This window comes from Vombatus ursinus, unplaced genomic scaffold (assembly GCF_900497805.2).
Source record: "Vombatus ursinus unplaced genomic scaffold, bare-nosed wombat genome assembly UNPS02000580.1, whole genome shotgun sequence".
Taxonomy (NCBI): domain Eukaryota; kingdom Metazoa; phylum Chordata; class Mammalia; order Diprotodontia; family Vombatidae; genus Vombatus; species Vombatus ursinus.
The window spans coordinates 11,454,205-11,470,470 of NW_020940358.1; the positions used below are offsets into that span (position 1 = coordinate 11,454,205).

The 16,266-nt window shown below is 36.7% G+C and overlaps 1 protein-coding gene across 1 annotated transcript in view; it reads right to left on the reverse strand.

The window, feature by feature from the left end:
* LOC114034689 overlaps positions 1–15,276 on the reverse strand; it is a 36,121-nt gene extending 20,845 nt beyond the window's left edge. Inside the window, exons 1-2 of the mRNA XM_027850443.1 lie at positions 15,178–15,276; positions 10,240–10,264 (exon numbers count right to left, since the gene is read on the reverse strand). Coding sequence (XP_027706244.1) covers positions 10,240–10,264; positions 15,178–15,276 — 124 coding nt within the window. The remainder of the gene's footprint in view (positions 1–10,239; positions 10,265–15,177) is intronic.
* Positions 15,277–16,266: the final 990 nt, after the last annotated feature.

The window sequence follows — 16,266 nt, forward strand, 5'->3', positions numbered from 1 at the left end:
AACATATTTTCATATTAGTGATGTTGTAAGGAAGAATTAAAACCAATAGAAGGAGCCATAAGAAAGAGGAAACAAAGCAAAACAGAATTAAAAAATAGCAAATAGTATGTTTCGATCTGCATTCAAACTCCATAGTTCTTTCTTTGGAATTGAATAGCATTTTCCATCATGAGACCTTTGGAGATGTCTTAGATCCTTGCACTGCTGAGAAGGGTTAAGTCTATCAACATTAGTCATTGCACAACTTGACTGTTACTGTGTACAACGTTTTCCTTGTTCTGTTCAGTTCACTCAGTATCAATCCATACAAGTCTTTCCATCTTTCCAGGTTCTTCAGAAGTCTGCCTGCTCATCATTTCTTATAGCACAAACCACAACTTGTTTAGCCATTCCCCAATTGATGGGCATTCCCTCAATTTCCAATTCTTTGCCACCGCAAAAAGAGCTGCTATAAATATTTTTGTACATGTGTATCCTTTTCCCATTTGTATAATCTCTTTGAGATACAGACCTAGAAGTGGTATTACTGGATCAAAGGGGTTTTATAGCCATTTGGGCACAGTTCCAAATTGCTCTCCAAAATGGTTGGATCAGTTCACAACTCCACCAACAATGCATTAGTGTTCTAATTTTCACACATCTTCTCCAACATTTATCATTTTCCTGTTTTGTCATATTGGCCAATCTGATAGGTGTGATGTAGTACCTCAGAGTTGTTTTGATCTGCATTTCTCTAATCAATAGTGATTTAGAGCATTTTTTCATATGACTATAAATGGCTTTAATTTCTTCATCTGAGAACTGCTTGTTCATATCCTTTGACCATTTATCAATTGGGGAATGACTTGTATTCTTATAAATTTGACTTAATTCTCTGTGTATTTTTGAAATGAGGCCCTTATCACAGACACTGGTTGTAAAAATTCTTTCCCAATTTTCTACTTGCCTTCTAATCTTGGTTGCATTGGCTTTGTTTGTACAAAATTTTAGATTTTAGAGGAGATTCATGCTTCGAATAAACATCGAACTAAATGACTTTTGAGTGGCCTTCTGCTTTTAAGATTATATCAGTCCATAAATATTTTATTTACTTTGGTCACAAAGATCAGGCTTGAGGGAACTGGTTTAAGTACCAAGCTCATGTGTTTCACTCCACAAAGGGCCAGGAGTTTTGTTTCTTACCTGCCCCTGCTCAGGATGGGCCACAGTGGGAAAAGTTGATGTTCTAAGAACAAGCTATAATAGAAAATTGCCATGCTAGTAGTTAAATTGTGTGATCTTATCACAGGATCGCACTAAAGTACTCAGAATGAATAATCTAAATTACAGCCCAATTTGTAATTTTTTACAAACTGGGGTTCAGGCTGTGGGGATAATAAGTAATAATCATTTAAGATCAGTTGAGCCCCAATAAGGGCCAAAAGCCTGAATTACTTGTTTCTTCCTGAGTGAACTAAGAATGCCCCTTCCTGTGTCAACAGCTAAAGCTGATCCAAAACATTCTTCTGTTTATGACCACTAAGGTGCCCTTAACCCAAACACTACCTTGATGGTGGTAAAGGAAACACAGATATCATGGATCTGATGTTTGCCTATCAATTAACACAGACATCCTGAGTCAGGGTTTAAATGTCCTGCTAAAAGTTCTTGTTCAGTCAGAGTTAAAGCTCTGGCTCCATGTACATGTAACCCACTTAAGGGACTAAGCAATATGGATTTACTTATCACCTACCTTGTCTCTTTAACCAACTTTCAGGTCGACAGTAATGGTGCCGTGACTTTGGATGGAACTGAAGAAGTAGATGAAAACAACAGCCCACCCTGGCAATGCTAGTGGCTCAGGCACCTCAGGATTTGTTTTTCCTGGAGTCCTAACCTTGACGGGTTCAGGTAAGTTTCTCCTATTCACAGCTTCCATGGACCTCCCACTAGTTTAGATTAAGTTCAAAAGAAAATTCCCTTTAAACTAGCTCTGGAGTTAGGAATCAAGTCGAGGTTCAGAAACTCTGGCTACTGTATCAATTAGATCCCCTTTAGTAAAGATCAATCTAGAGAAATTGGTTATGGGTCAGTCAGAAACTAAAACTAGAAATCTGGCTAATAAGACTGCCACCTCTTATATGTCAAGCCATTTTCAATCTGGTGATCACAAGTACTGCCAGCACTGATGTCAGCTAACTACAGATGCCCCAAATTATGTTGGCCACAATGGGGTTCTTTTGACAGCTCAAAGTTCCAAATTAAGTGTAAAGGCCAACCAAACGTCTAGCCAGGAGTGGGAATGTTTTCATCATTGAGTTGCTGAGATGGCTGAGGGAGAAGGAAAGGCAGAAGGCTCTTCTCTTAAGGCTCTCAAAGCCACTTCAGCACTCTTTCCCAGGCTCCAAATAATCCCCTTCCCCCTCCCTTTTTCCCTTAAAGGCTGTGGTCCTGACAGGGACTCAGATCCCTAAACTTAACTTCATTGGGAATTCCCTTTAAATCTGCAACCTCAGGGGCACTTTGAGGAAAGCTTGCAAGATCCAGTTACACTATCAGGTCTTGGATCCTTGCAAAGTCCCCAGTCCCCTTCCTCAGAATAATAATAATAGATAATTCATGATGGGGGTTTTCTAACAAGCCTCTAATTCTCTGTGTGTGTGTCATTAAGTGTGCACTATGTTTGTATTTGTCCTGTCAGTATGTCCTATCAGTGTGTGTCTCTGTGTCTGTACCTTCCAAGATTTTAAATGCAGCCAGAGACTTCTAAGGGCTGCAGCTAGGAAAGCAACAAACCTGTAAAACTCCTTTCCTTGTGGTCCCAGGCTTGGAAAACCTAGACCTAGAGTGAAAAGTTAGATATAGCTAAAGACATTTTAACAGATTCTGGAGGTTTTGAAATTAATCATTAAGAAGTTGGGAAATTGATCATTTTGGGACTGTTGGAGAAAACTTCTGAGACTGGGGGTAATTCCAGGAGCTCACCCTCTGCTAAAATGCCTCCTCCCAATCCTGATTCCTCAACATTTCCCACTCCCTCCTCAGAGATAAGTATCTCAGTATGTGGATTGTAAAAGAGAAGAGAATGCTGCAGAATTATAGGGAAAACTTAGATCAGCCTTCCCCATTTGGCAAAAGGAGGGGAGGGGCAGCTATCACAGACTAGCAATGATAGTTTGCTATCAGCTCTGTGCCCCACGGCACCTTGCAGCCCACCCCTCTAGGCAAAGCCTGGGAGTTACATCCAGGTTCAATACAGTCTGCCCACCCTGCCTCAGCAGCTGCAAAAGGCACCAGCCTCAGTAAATTCTGTAGCTGTGGGGAGGGGAGAGGTGGACAGGTCAGAACTACGATGAGATTCCCTAAGCCCTGCCACCAAGAATTATCACCACTGGGAAGGTCCTGGCATCAGCCACCCAAACCCCTGGAAGGCCTGGCAATAGCATTATGAGGCGAGAAGCCAACTTCTACTCTTGGTAAGCCCCATACTTCTCTGTTCCAGTTCTGGAATTTATGGCAAGTTATTTTATCTCTGTTTGCCCTGTTTCCTGATTTGTAAAGCGAAAAATAATAATGGTTGTTGTCATGGTATCAAAATGATATAATGATTGTAAAGTGCTTAAAACAATGACTGGCATGCGTTAGATGACATTATTATCTAAATTAATGTAATTGTTCCATACCTGATAACTTTGAAGTGGTTTTTAAATAACAAAAGTAATGAGATCAATAATTTCTATATGTGATAATCTGGAAATATAACTAATGTCTTCTAAAGTTTATTGTTTGTGTTGTTATTATGTTTCTAAATTGTATTGTATTTCTAAAACTCTCTTAGATTGTAAAATTTGAGAGACCATTGTGAGGTAGAAATGGTGCATATGGATTGGTCTTTTACAAGGATGTGATAAGGGGCAGCTAGGTGGCTCAGTGGATAGAGCTCCAGCTTTCAAATCAGGACAACCTGAGTTCAAATCAGACCTCAAACACTTGACAATTACTAGCTGTGTGACCCTGGGCAAGTCACTTAACCCCAATTGCCTCACCAAAAATCCAAAAAAAAAAAAAAAAGGATGTGATAAAATTTGATAATTTGAAAACTTAACATTTAATAAGGTATATTTGGTTATAAGCAAGTAATAATAATACTAATATTTACTATGAAAGCAGATTTTTTCATTTTAAATCTTGACTATTATAAAATATAAGATGGTTTAAGGTTATGCTTTCAACATATTAATGATGAGATGAATGATTCTCTGTGCAAAGTGATTTGGAAGTGCATTCATCTAATGAGTTGTTTCAAATTTTATTACTATTGTGGAAGTAGTATCTGTTCATACTATGTGTCCTTTGGTACAAACATATTTTATTGTGAACAACTTATTGATATGCACTGTTTTGGAATTAATTAGCTATTCTCCCATATATCAGGGCCTCAATTTTTAAAAAGTGTGAATTTATGGATAATAATCTTTTCTTTTAAAGTGCTAAGAGTATTGGGCCTTAGAAATTAAAATTGTTACCATCAGTGATTATAAATCCAGATCTGATTTGCTCATCCAACTAAATTCAGGTCACCTGATGGTAATTTATTGGTTCTGTTTCAACTTTTAAACATATAATAATTGCTTATGGTATGGTTATATTTCTGAAATTTCTTATATGGTATAATCTAGTAAACAAATTGTATCAGCTATGTTGTTGAAAAAGCAATTTCTCTTATGATCTAGAGATGTTACATCAAGAATTGCACCCCTTCCAAAAAAATAGAGGAGAATGAATGGGTTAGAAGTCTTATTTACCTTTAAGAGGAAGTTTCACCTAAAATTCTTATCAATTCTGTGTAAAAGTTTCCTGTATTGTGGAATTTCTGAGTAAATGAGAATCCTGGGGACACATTAATTTGGAGATTTACAGACTACTATATTCACTATCTATGTGAGATTCCAGAATGTAATAGTTTTTCCTAATTTCTAGAGATATATTTAAAGACAAAGGAGAAAAAAATAGGGTAAATTTTTAAAGGCTTGATAATATTTGTTATTGTGATAAGTTTAATTTAATTCGGTATGTTCTTCATGCATTATAAAAACTGAATTTCTTCTCTATTACAAACACCTTTTTGACTAAGGAACTTGGTGATGTCTAGGAATTCTGTAGTAACTAGGAATTTAGTTTGTTATAGTACTTTGGGAATTTATTTATGTTACCTGAGGGCATCTTACACCAACTTAGTTTTAATGAATTCCAATTTTAAAGGTTTATTTTTACTTTAAGGTGGAAAATAGAGATATCTATCATTTTGAAAGTTTCCAACTAATGTTCTTCATAAAAGTTTAGTGATTATTCTTCTTAATATCAGGATAAATTTTACTGTTTTTAAAGAAGGGAAATACTTTTACAAGAAATGTCTTGTTTGATTTTTTTGAAGGCCTACTAAATTTTCATTTGCAAGATAATTTATTGCTAAATTGTTGTAATGAGCTGTAAAGCAGAAGGAATCTTGCTGTTTTCATCTGACTCTGTAGTCATCCCATGGCCTAAGCAAGAGTTAAATTAGTGTTTGAACTTATATGTTTAAGGTTCAAATCCTGAAGTATCTCATTCTTCCAAAGTGAGTATAATTAGAAAAGAATAAACAAGCTTGTGAACAAGGACATAAATCCATCAACTTTTGAGGTTAGTTAGGAGTCTCTTTGTTTTGCTTAAGGAATGAGATTCCAATACAGATAGTCATGTTAGTGAAGAGTAGTAACTTATGAGCTTCTTTGTGTTAACTTAATGGGAAATCTAATATTATTTTTAATCTGGAATTAGAACATGTGTAGAAATTATGCAAACTGCTGAAGACTCACCTTAAGATGTTCCCATTGTTTAAAGGAATTATGAAAGCAGTAATATTTTTCTGTGATCAGTCTCTTACTGTTACCAATGTGAGATTAAATTCTTATTATCTAGGATATATGACTTTATGGGACAGCAATTCACTATTGTTTTGAGCTTTGATTACAGGGATAGTTGTCTGAGCTGTTGTGAAGCCAATAGTAGAATGACGTGTGCTGCAGATGAAGAACTGCTAAAGGTGGATTTCTGTGCTGGGAAGAGTTTTGAGGACAACCTTGGACAAAGCCTAGGTAGGATCTTCCTGACTCTATTTCCCAATTGTGCTATTTCCTTTCTGAAGAGGAAAATTCCTCACCTGATTAATCCTGAGGTCTGCTTTTAACATCCAATGACTACATGATTGGCTATCAGATATGACTCATTCCTGGAATCAAATAGAGCTAAGGAAGTCTTTTCCTTCTGATGTGATATATGACATTGTCCCTCTTTTTCTTTTATTGCAAATTTCTATAATCAAGAAGCTCTGTAAGCATAGTACTAAATTTATTTAAAAAATAGATGGATACTGGAACATCTGAGTTATCATAATAGGATGCAAGTCTGAATAGTTTACAATTTTAACTTATATTCATGGCCAAATAATAATAATATAGGGATAACATCCTCCTAAGGAGGAAATGTTTAGACAAAGTAATAAGACAAAGATATAATGTGACAGATGTCTAAAAAGGATAGCGGGGGTGGAGCCAAGATGGCGGAGTAAAAGCTGTGACTTGCTTGAGGTCTCCCCCAAATCCCTCCAAATACCTATAAAAATGGCTCTAAACAAATTTTAAAGCAGCAGAACCCACAAAAAGACAGAGTGAAACAAATTTCTAGCCCAAGGTAACCTGGATGGTTGATCAGAAAGGTATATCATGCCAGGCTGGGAGAGGAACGCAGTTTGGCGTGGGCACTCAGTGACCTGGAGCAGGCCTCAGAGGACTGAATTGTGGGCAGCTCTGGCAGTTTCCAGACTTCTTAACCCATGAATGCCAAAGACAACTTGGAAGGTCAGTGGGAAAAGTCTGTTTCTGCAGTGAGAGAGAAGGATGGATCCCAGCCCCATTCCCCTAATTGGTCCCAGGCCAAGGAAGAGCTCAAAAAGGATTTTGAGAAGCAAGGAAGAGAAGTAGAGGAAAAACTGAAAGTGATGCTAAAGGAGACGCAAAAAAATACTGAAGAAAATAACACCTTAAAAAATTAGCCTAACCCAAATGGCAAAAGAGGTCCAAAAAGCCAATGAGGAGAAGAATGCCCTAAAAAGGAAAATTGGACAAATGGAAAAGGAAGTCCAAAGGATGACTGAAGAAAATACTTCCTTAAAAATTAGAATGGAACAACTGGAAGCTAGGGACAATTTGAGAAGTCAAGGCACTATAAAACTAATCCAAAAGAATGAAAAAAATAGAAGAGAATGTGAAACACCTCATTGGAAAAACAGCTGACCTGGAAAATAGATCCAGGAGAGAGAACTTAAAAATCATTGGATTATCTAAAAGCCATGATCAAAAACAGAGCCTAGACATTGTCTTTCAAGAAATTATCAAGGAAAACTGCTCTGATATTTTAGAACCAGAGGGCAAAATAGAAATTAAAAGAATCTACCTATCACCTCCTGAAAGAGATCCCCAAAGGAAAACTCCTAGGAATATTGTAGCCAAATTCCAGAATTCCCAGGTCAAGGAGAAAATATTGCAGGCAGCCAGAAAGAAACAATTCAAGTATTGTGGACACACAATCAGGATATCACAAGATTTAGCAGTTTCTACATTAAGCGACTGGAGGGCATGGAGTATGATATTCTGGAGGGCAAAGGAGATGGGACTACAACCAAGAATCACCTACCCAGCAAAACTGAGTATAATCCTTCAGGGTAAAAAAATGGTCATTCAAAGAAATAGGGGACTTTCAAGCATTCCTGAGGAAAAGACCAGAGCTGAATATAAAATTTGACTTTCAAATACAAGACTCAAGTGAAACATGGAAGAGGTAAACAGGAAAGACAAATCATAAGAGACTTATTAAGGTTGAACTGTTTACATTCCTGCAGGGAAAGATGATATTTGTAACTCATGAGTCCTTTGTCAGTATTAGAGTAGTGGGAGGGAAAAAATTCTATGTATGTATATATAGCTAGCTAGCTAGATAGATAGATAGATGGCACAGATTGAGTTGAAAATGAAGGGATATCTGGAAAATAAAATTTAGGGGTAAGAAAGAATTACACTGGGAGAAGGAGAAAGGGAGAAGTTGAATGGGTAAATTATCTCACATGAAACAGACAAGAAAAGGCTTTTACAGTGGAGGGGAAATGAGAGAAGGTGAGAGGGAATGAGTGAATCTTATTCTGATAGGATTTGGCTTAAGGAGGGAATAACATACACAATGGAGTATCTTACCCTATAGTAAAATAAGGGGGTAAGGGGACAAGCAGGGGGTTGATAGAGGGGAGGGCAGATTGGGGGAGGGGATAATCAAAAGCAAACACTTCTGAGGAAGGACAGGGTCAAAAGAGAGAATAGAATAAATGGGGGGTAGGATAGGATGAAGGGAAATATACTTAGTTTTTCACAACATGACTACTATGGAAGTGTTTTGCATGACTATACTTCTATAACCTGTATTGAGATGCTTGCTTTTTCAATGAGGATGGGTGGGGAGGGAAGAAGGAGAAAATTTGTAACCCAAAGTTTTAAAAACACATGTTAAAATTTTTTTTAAATTTAAAATTTAAAAAAATAAAAATAAAAGGATAGCGAATTTTGAGATAAGCAACAGGGTTAGACTGATTCCTCTAAGAATTATATACATATATACATAAATATATATATATATATATATATAATTGGCTTCCAAAATGTATCTGTTATGGAAATCCAAGTTTTAAGCATGGTTTGGTAATAGGATCTCAAATTTAGATTTTTTTACACCAAAAATTGTATGGGATAGTGGTAAAAGTAAGTAAAATTATTTCTCCTTTATTAAAGTATCTGTCTGATAATTTTAAAAGGCAAAAGAACTCATTTTATGGTTGGACCTCACATTTTAAAAGATTCTGATACCAGGTACAGGATTTAGGTAAGAACAGAAGCAGTAGATGATATATAAACTGAAGTTTCAAAAATGGAGAACCAAATTTAAGTGACTATATTAATGTATACTAAATCAGAATTATCTGGGAAATTCTAGATCTAAACCAAAGAAGCAAAATTCCCTTTATGAACTGCCTAAGAATAAAATCTATTGTACATGAGCAAGGAACTTAATGTTAGTTAACCTTGGTAATAATGATTATATTGATTTGTATGGTTCATGTTTAAGGTTTTCTTGGTTATCTTGGTAACATGTAAATAGCCCTTCTCAAACTAGTCTATTGTGAACCCTCTAAGTAGTTTAATCTGTACCTGACTTGATGTAATTACACAATTTTTTGAATTATGAGAAAAACTTTGCTGTATTGTTTGAACCTAGCCCTGCATGGCTGGGAAAACTGAACCATCTCTATGTGCCTTTAACTAAGGACTTATTTTATGCTGTTTTCTCTCAATTATCAACTCATACATCTTCTAAAAGCCTCGATCAGATCTATGTGACTACTCCCATAGCTGCCAACTTCTGAATGTGGAGTCTGGGATCATCTGAAGATGCCTATTCCAAGTGAACATCTCTTCCCACCCCCCTGAGGAAGAGGAGGGTTTTTCCCATACCTTCCTTAGTCTGTAGATGAAGCCTTCAACTTATCTTTGACCAAAAGGAGGAAATGATAATCATTTAAGATTAACTGAGCCCCAATAAGAACCAAAAGTCTGAATTACTTGCTTCTTCCTGAGTGAACTAAGAATGCCCCTTCCTGTGTCAACAGCTAAAGCTGATCAAAAGCATTCGTCTCTTTATGACCACTGAAATGCCTTTAACCCAGACACTACCTTGATGGTGGTAAAGGAAACACAGATATCATGGATTTGACATTGGCCTGAGTCAGGATTTAAATGTCCTGCTAAAATTGCTTGATTCAGTCAGAGTTAAAGCTCTGGCTCCATGTACATGTAGTTAACTTAAGGGAAAAAACAATATGGATTTACTCATCACAAAGCTTGTTGTCTCTTTAACCAACTTTCAGGTCAGCACAAGCATAGAAATCCAAATGAAGTCACGCCACCAAGTTTTAGCTGAGAAATAGAACATTAGATTAAATGCATCATATCCCCTAAATTGTCAAGATGCTAGTGATTGAATTAGTCTAATGTGGGTCATGATTTGCTTTTTTTTTTCACTTTTACTTATACTTTCCCAATGAATAGTTTTACACTTACAATGATGCCACTGAAATAATTCTTTGGAATTTGTGCCTTTTATTCATCTACCCTTTACCAGCATTCTCTTCAAATGCCACATTCTAAGGGTAAAGAAGACCCCAGTTCAGGGGTGGGGAGGCCACAGGCTCCTCACCCCTGCCTTGGTTTCTCAAGGGCTCCTCCAGGATATTGTAAGAAATGATAGGTTCTACCAAGCTCAAGAAATAGAATATGTGATGTGCACAGTTAGACCGGCAATTAGTCTTAGAGAGATTCATCACCACAGGGTTGAATACCAGTGATGAATTATTTGGCTAGGATAGCTCTTGAAAGTAGCTACAGTGTCAAGTAAGAAGCATAATCTGTATTAGTGAAGGGGTTACCTACAACAATGAAATCCCAGACTTAAAGTATTCAAATTTTTAGAGGGAAACATTAACATGTCTTAGTTAATTCAAATCATTAAACATTTACTAATTTATTATCATTTACTCATTGTATTCCTATATTATAACATCAATAAATGCTTATTAAATTGAATTAGTCCATTAGCTACATTTAAAAAAATAAAAAGGTTGAGAAGCTGTTAAGTTTGTCCAAAAGATCTGCAGAGCTGGAACGTAGTAGTAATTCTCTTGGTGACAATGCTCAGTACTGATTTTTTTCTGTATTTTATCAAGGACAGCAGACTTTCTCTTGCCATATAGGTTTCTAGCTCCAATTTAGAGGTGACACAGTAGGTAAATTTGTATTCAGGCAATATAACCATGCTGATGGGAACCTTAGGGGTAAGTGACCATTCCCTCTTAGAGTTTATGATAGAGAAAATGAAGGAAACCAGGTATAGGTTAACATGTACTACAGATTTTGGAAGAGCAAAAGGATTCAGAGTAACTAAAGATAGAATTCTAGAGATTAAAATTCTACAGGGTAAATCATCCCAGGAGAGATGGGAAGAATGAAATTCTGATGACACTAAGAAAAGCTATGATACTGAAGAGGAGAAAGAAAGTTGCCTGAAAAAAAAGTCAAAGTGTAAGTGTATAAACAGTGAACTCCCAACCAATTTAGATGTTAAAAAGACGTGTAGAAAATGGAAGCAAGAGAAGGTAACTGAGTATGCTATGGTCCCAAGAATGATAAAGCTCAGTAGATGCTAAGGCTGGTCAGAAAAGCTAAGTATCAAAAAAGGGAAGTGGGGAAAGGAATTTTATTTTTGGTTTGTTTTGTTTTTTTAGCTTTACTGGAAGGAAAGAAGACCAAAGTAAGCATAAGGCTACTGCTCAGGGTGCATGGAATAATGATAACCTTTGACAAAGATAGGAAGCACTGCTCAATTCCTATCATGTTGTTTTCTCTGCCAAGGAGAATGACTTTTAGGCCTGAAAGGACTGGTTGGAAGTTGGTTCTCAACTTCCTAAAAGGAGAAAATGGAGATAATAAGAGAGCATCTATGTATTATAAATGTTTTCATTTTACCTGGCATATCTGAACCATATCCTTACATAGTGAATGAACAGACAAATTTGGTTTCTCAGCCACTGTCAGTGATGTTTGGAAGATTGTCAAGAATGGGAGAAGTGCCACAGGAATGAAGAAGGCAGAGTGTTTAAACACATATTTGATCCAAGAAAGCACAATGGGGAAAGTTACAAAGAAGACAATTTAAGCCTGATGTAAAGAAAAATTGAGCAACTAGAACTAACCAAATTTAAGTGGGATGCAGTAAGAGGGGATGGGCACTACCTTCTTAGAGGTCTTCAAGTACACTGGTCGGTGAGCTTTTATTGAATGTCATGATTAGGCTTCCTTTGTGAGTATGAGTTGAACTAGTTGGCAACTGAAATCTCTTCCAATGCACAATATTCTGTGACTCCATGAGTATTACACAGTTCTCATAATACCACACCCAGAGATTTTTCCACTATTCAGCCAGGCTGCTGAAATCATGAATATCAAGGGCAAACAACAATTACCATATCTATCACTTTAGGTTAAAAGTGACTATAGATATATGTGTATGTATACACACACATGCGCACACACGCAGACACACACACACACACACATATCATATCTTTGGATCCTCTTAGCAATCCTATAAGGCAGATACTACACTTACGATTTCTGTTTAACAAATGAGGAAACTGAGCTCAGAGAAGTCATACAAAAGCAAACCAAAAGCTGGATTCAACTCCAGGAGCTTCTTGGCTCTGTCTGAGTCCAGCAATCATTCCACCATTCCATGTTGCCTCTCTTAAAGAGGAATAGACACAACAAGTATAATGTTAGATGGAGGAGGTATTTCATATATGTTATTTTGGTATTTTCCACTAAGCTTCGAAATTCCATTATAGTATGGACCATGTGTTTCCTTCCTGTCATGCACATAATAGGTCCCAGAAACCCTCCCTGATAGATGATTATGTTCTATAAATAGCCAAGCCTACCATAGTGAAAACAACCAATTTTGTTCTCATTTAAGCAAATGGGGTAGTTGTTTCAACTGCCATTCTCTTTATACTTTATATCTCAAATGAATATTGTCTATTTAGAAATCTGGTTTTGATATATCTCTTTTTAAGTGCTCTCAATGTCTCCAAATTGCTTATGTTTTTTTAATTATCAAACTGTATTTTTTTCAATTAATAAGCATTTCTTTTCTCCTCCTCCAACCACTTCTCTCACTAAAAAAAATAATAAAAACAAAACCTTTATAGTAAATAAAAACAAAATAAATTCCCAGATAGTCTATTTCCAAATAGTATGTCTCATTATTCATACTGAGTCCATCACTTGTCTCTCAGGATGTCTGTAACCTTCTTCATCATCTGTCCTCTGTAATCATGGTTGGCCATTCTGTTGATCAGAGTCCTTAAGTCTTTCAGAGTTTTTCATTTTTATAATGTTGTAATTGCATAAACTGTTTTCCTACATCTGCTTATTTTATGATGCATCACTTCATACAAAGTCTTCCCAAGATTCTATGAAATTGTCCCTTTCATATTTCTTATGTCACAATGATATTCCATTACTTTGATATGCCACATTGCTTATGGAGTTCAAATCTGGCAACGTAGAACTTGATCTGGTACAATCTGACACTACCTTTCCTTTTATCTTGCCAATCCCTTCCATATATTCTGCCCTCCAAACTGGCATAATCACTGTCCTCCCCATATACACTCTGTGCTCTCCCACCTCTGTGTCTTTGCTCACACTGTTCCCTAAGCCTGCAATGCTTTCTGTTTCCCATTGTCTCCCTGTCCTCCACCTCACCCTACTGAATAAATACATGCTTTTTAAATTCCAAATAAAATAGTACTTCCTCCAAAAAAAAATTTCCTTGGCTCTTATTAATTGATAAACACTCAGATATCACAAAATATGCTTTTTTCAAATCACTTTTGTATGGCTATGTGCCATTTCATAGTATGCCCATTTGTATATGTCAAGGTTTGTGTCTAATCTAAACCTTGTATCTCCTCAAGGATCTAGCATAGTACTATGCTCACAATAGGCACTTAATAAATGTTTGTTGAATTGCAAAAGCATTTAATTGAAGGTGGCCCAATACCTTTAGGTGGTTTTAGGAAACCTCTTTCCCTGAATGAAACCAATTTGGCACAGCTATGATGATTGAGCCTTCCACGAAAGTCCTCTTCTGATGCCTCATCTTAGTATAAAGATGATCCTGGGTCCTCAACAGCTATTCCAGCAGAGCACAAACTCTGGGAGTATCTATAAAGCTGGGAAAGAATGTTGATTATACTTGCACACTGATGAATTACGTGTTTTTGGTCCATGTACCAATCCAACTAATACATGCAGAGATGTTCACTACCCAAACTGGCTATGAAATGATGATTTTTTTTGGCCATGGCAATTCTCAATCACTTTTTACTAAGTCATGAAAAAGGTGTTATTTTCATTACTGGAGGGACTACCCTACTCCATTGAAATTAGAAATCCTTGAATTTAAGGTTGCAGTGATAGCACACTTTGCCCGAATACCCAAACTTTGCATGCTTGAGTACAGGCAAGAAACATGGCAGATGCAAAAGAAAGTAGGGTTTCCATGTGACATTTGAGACTTGGCCTCTGAAACTGTCCCTTCCCTCTCATCCTACCAGCCCAAGTTTATTCTGTGAGGGACTATTCCTACAATAATGCTACTATACTTACTAATTCATAGTCCATGAATATTTGGGGGTGGCAAAGTTTGGGAAGGAAATTAATTTTGAATTTTAAAACTGTGTAAATTTAGCTTGTAACCTAGTGACCATGTCATGGATTGTGTCACCTCTACTCTCTTCTACTTTAGAAATAACAGACATCAGGTTCTGCAATCAGGATTCTCAAGCAAATTTAATGCTTTGGAGACTATTGGTTGTTTTTTAAATAACACCTGCAGAACAGCCATTAGAACCTTGATTAATTCTGCTGTCATATGGAAAAATGAAAAAAGGTCTTTGAGAAAGCTGCAGGGTTTTTAGTGTGAATAATTTGTTGAATATTCTAAGAAGGGATTACTGTGCTGAATATGCAACACTGCAAATATTAGAAAGAGATTCTTTAATGAAAAACTTTTGCTTCATTGTACATGACTAGACTATAAAAAATTAAGGAGACTTGGTATCTTGGTCCTAGGATGAAGCTATGCTGAATGACAGCAAGTATGTCAGTATAAATAGATTGTTGAACCTGGGGTCAAGAAGATCTGGGCTGAAGTCCCACTTCCGCATTAACTGTGTGACTAGGGCTATGTCTCTAGCCTCTCAGCATCAGACAAGGATTTAAGACTATAAGTTATCCAGGATTGTGTGTTCACAGGTGGAAGTTCTCAGACAGACAAAAATCTCAGGTTCTCAATATTATTATATAAAAATACACCAAGTTCTTTAATTCAATGATGATTGGAGAAGACTGGGGTGGGGGAGATGGATGAGGGAGGGTAGAAAATTACTACTTTGCCTAAGAGGACCTAAGCCTCTCAGCTATGGAATTCCCCTACCCTGGGACCATGCTCTCGTGATTCATGAGAGCCAGCCCCAGACATGCCTTTGCTTCTCCCTGGACGTGTTCTTGCCATCTTCACTGACACCCTGAGCATCCACCCCCTCACTAATCCCTCTCCAGTACCTCTTGCTCTTGAAAGGGTAGACTACAATTGCTTCAGGAAATTGTGTCAATTTCCTGCCCTATTGTTTCACCTACAACCCCCATGACTTCTAGAAGAGGAGGAAAAGGAGGAAGAAGATCATTATTAAAATTAATGTTGTTCAGAGATTCCTTCATTGGGTGGGTGATTGGAATAGAAGAGCTTTAAGGTCCTTTTCAACTCTCCCATTCTATCTAGAGGAATACAAGAGACTAAGGTGTTAAATGCACACCTTAACAAATACAAAGGACTAGCCAATACGTATAAGTGTAGGTATCAAGTATTTAACCTGAGATATACATGCATAGGGTACAGATATAAAAATTTCAGGTCCCCAATATTATTGTACCACAATAAGCTAAGTTTTTAATTCAACAATGATTGGAGAAGAAAAGAGTGAAGGCCGAGGAAAGGTGGAGATACTGGTAGTGAAGTAATCCAGGTTATCTTCTAAATTGGGTGTTCTGTGCATTGTGGAGAATTTACAGCCACAAAGTAATTTGATAAGTTTTTACTGCACTCAGGAACCCAGGCATTAAAGGGTCATGTTAGAATTATTCATTTATTCTAACAACCTTTCAATGTTTCATCAAGATGTGGAAATAATAATAATATTAGCTGATGTTCATTTAGTACTTTAAAGTGTTGAAAAATGCTTTATGTATTTCATTATCTAATTTTATTCATGTTATCTCCCATTTGATGTTCACAACAACCTTGTATGGTAGGTGCTATTATTTCCCCCATTTTACAGATATGGAAATGGAGGCTGACTGAGGGTAAGGGAAAACAAGCATTAATTAAGTGCCCTCTATGTGCCAGGCACTGATAAGCATTTTATAAATATTGTCTTATCTGATACAACAACCCTGGGAAGTAGATCCTATTATTATCCCCATATGACAGTTTAGGAAACTGAAGCAATCAGGTATTAAGTGACTT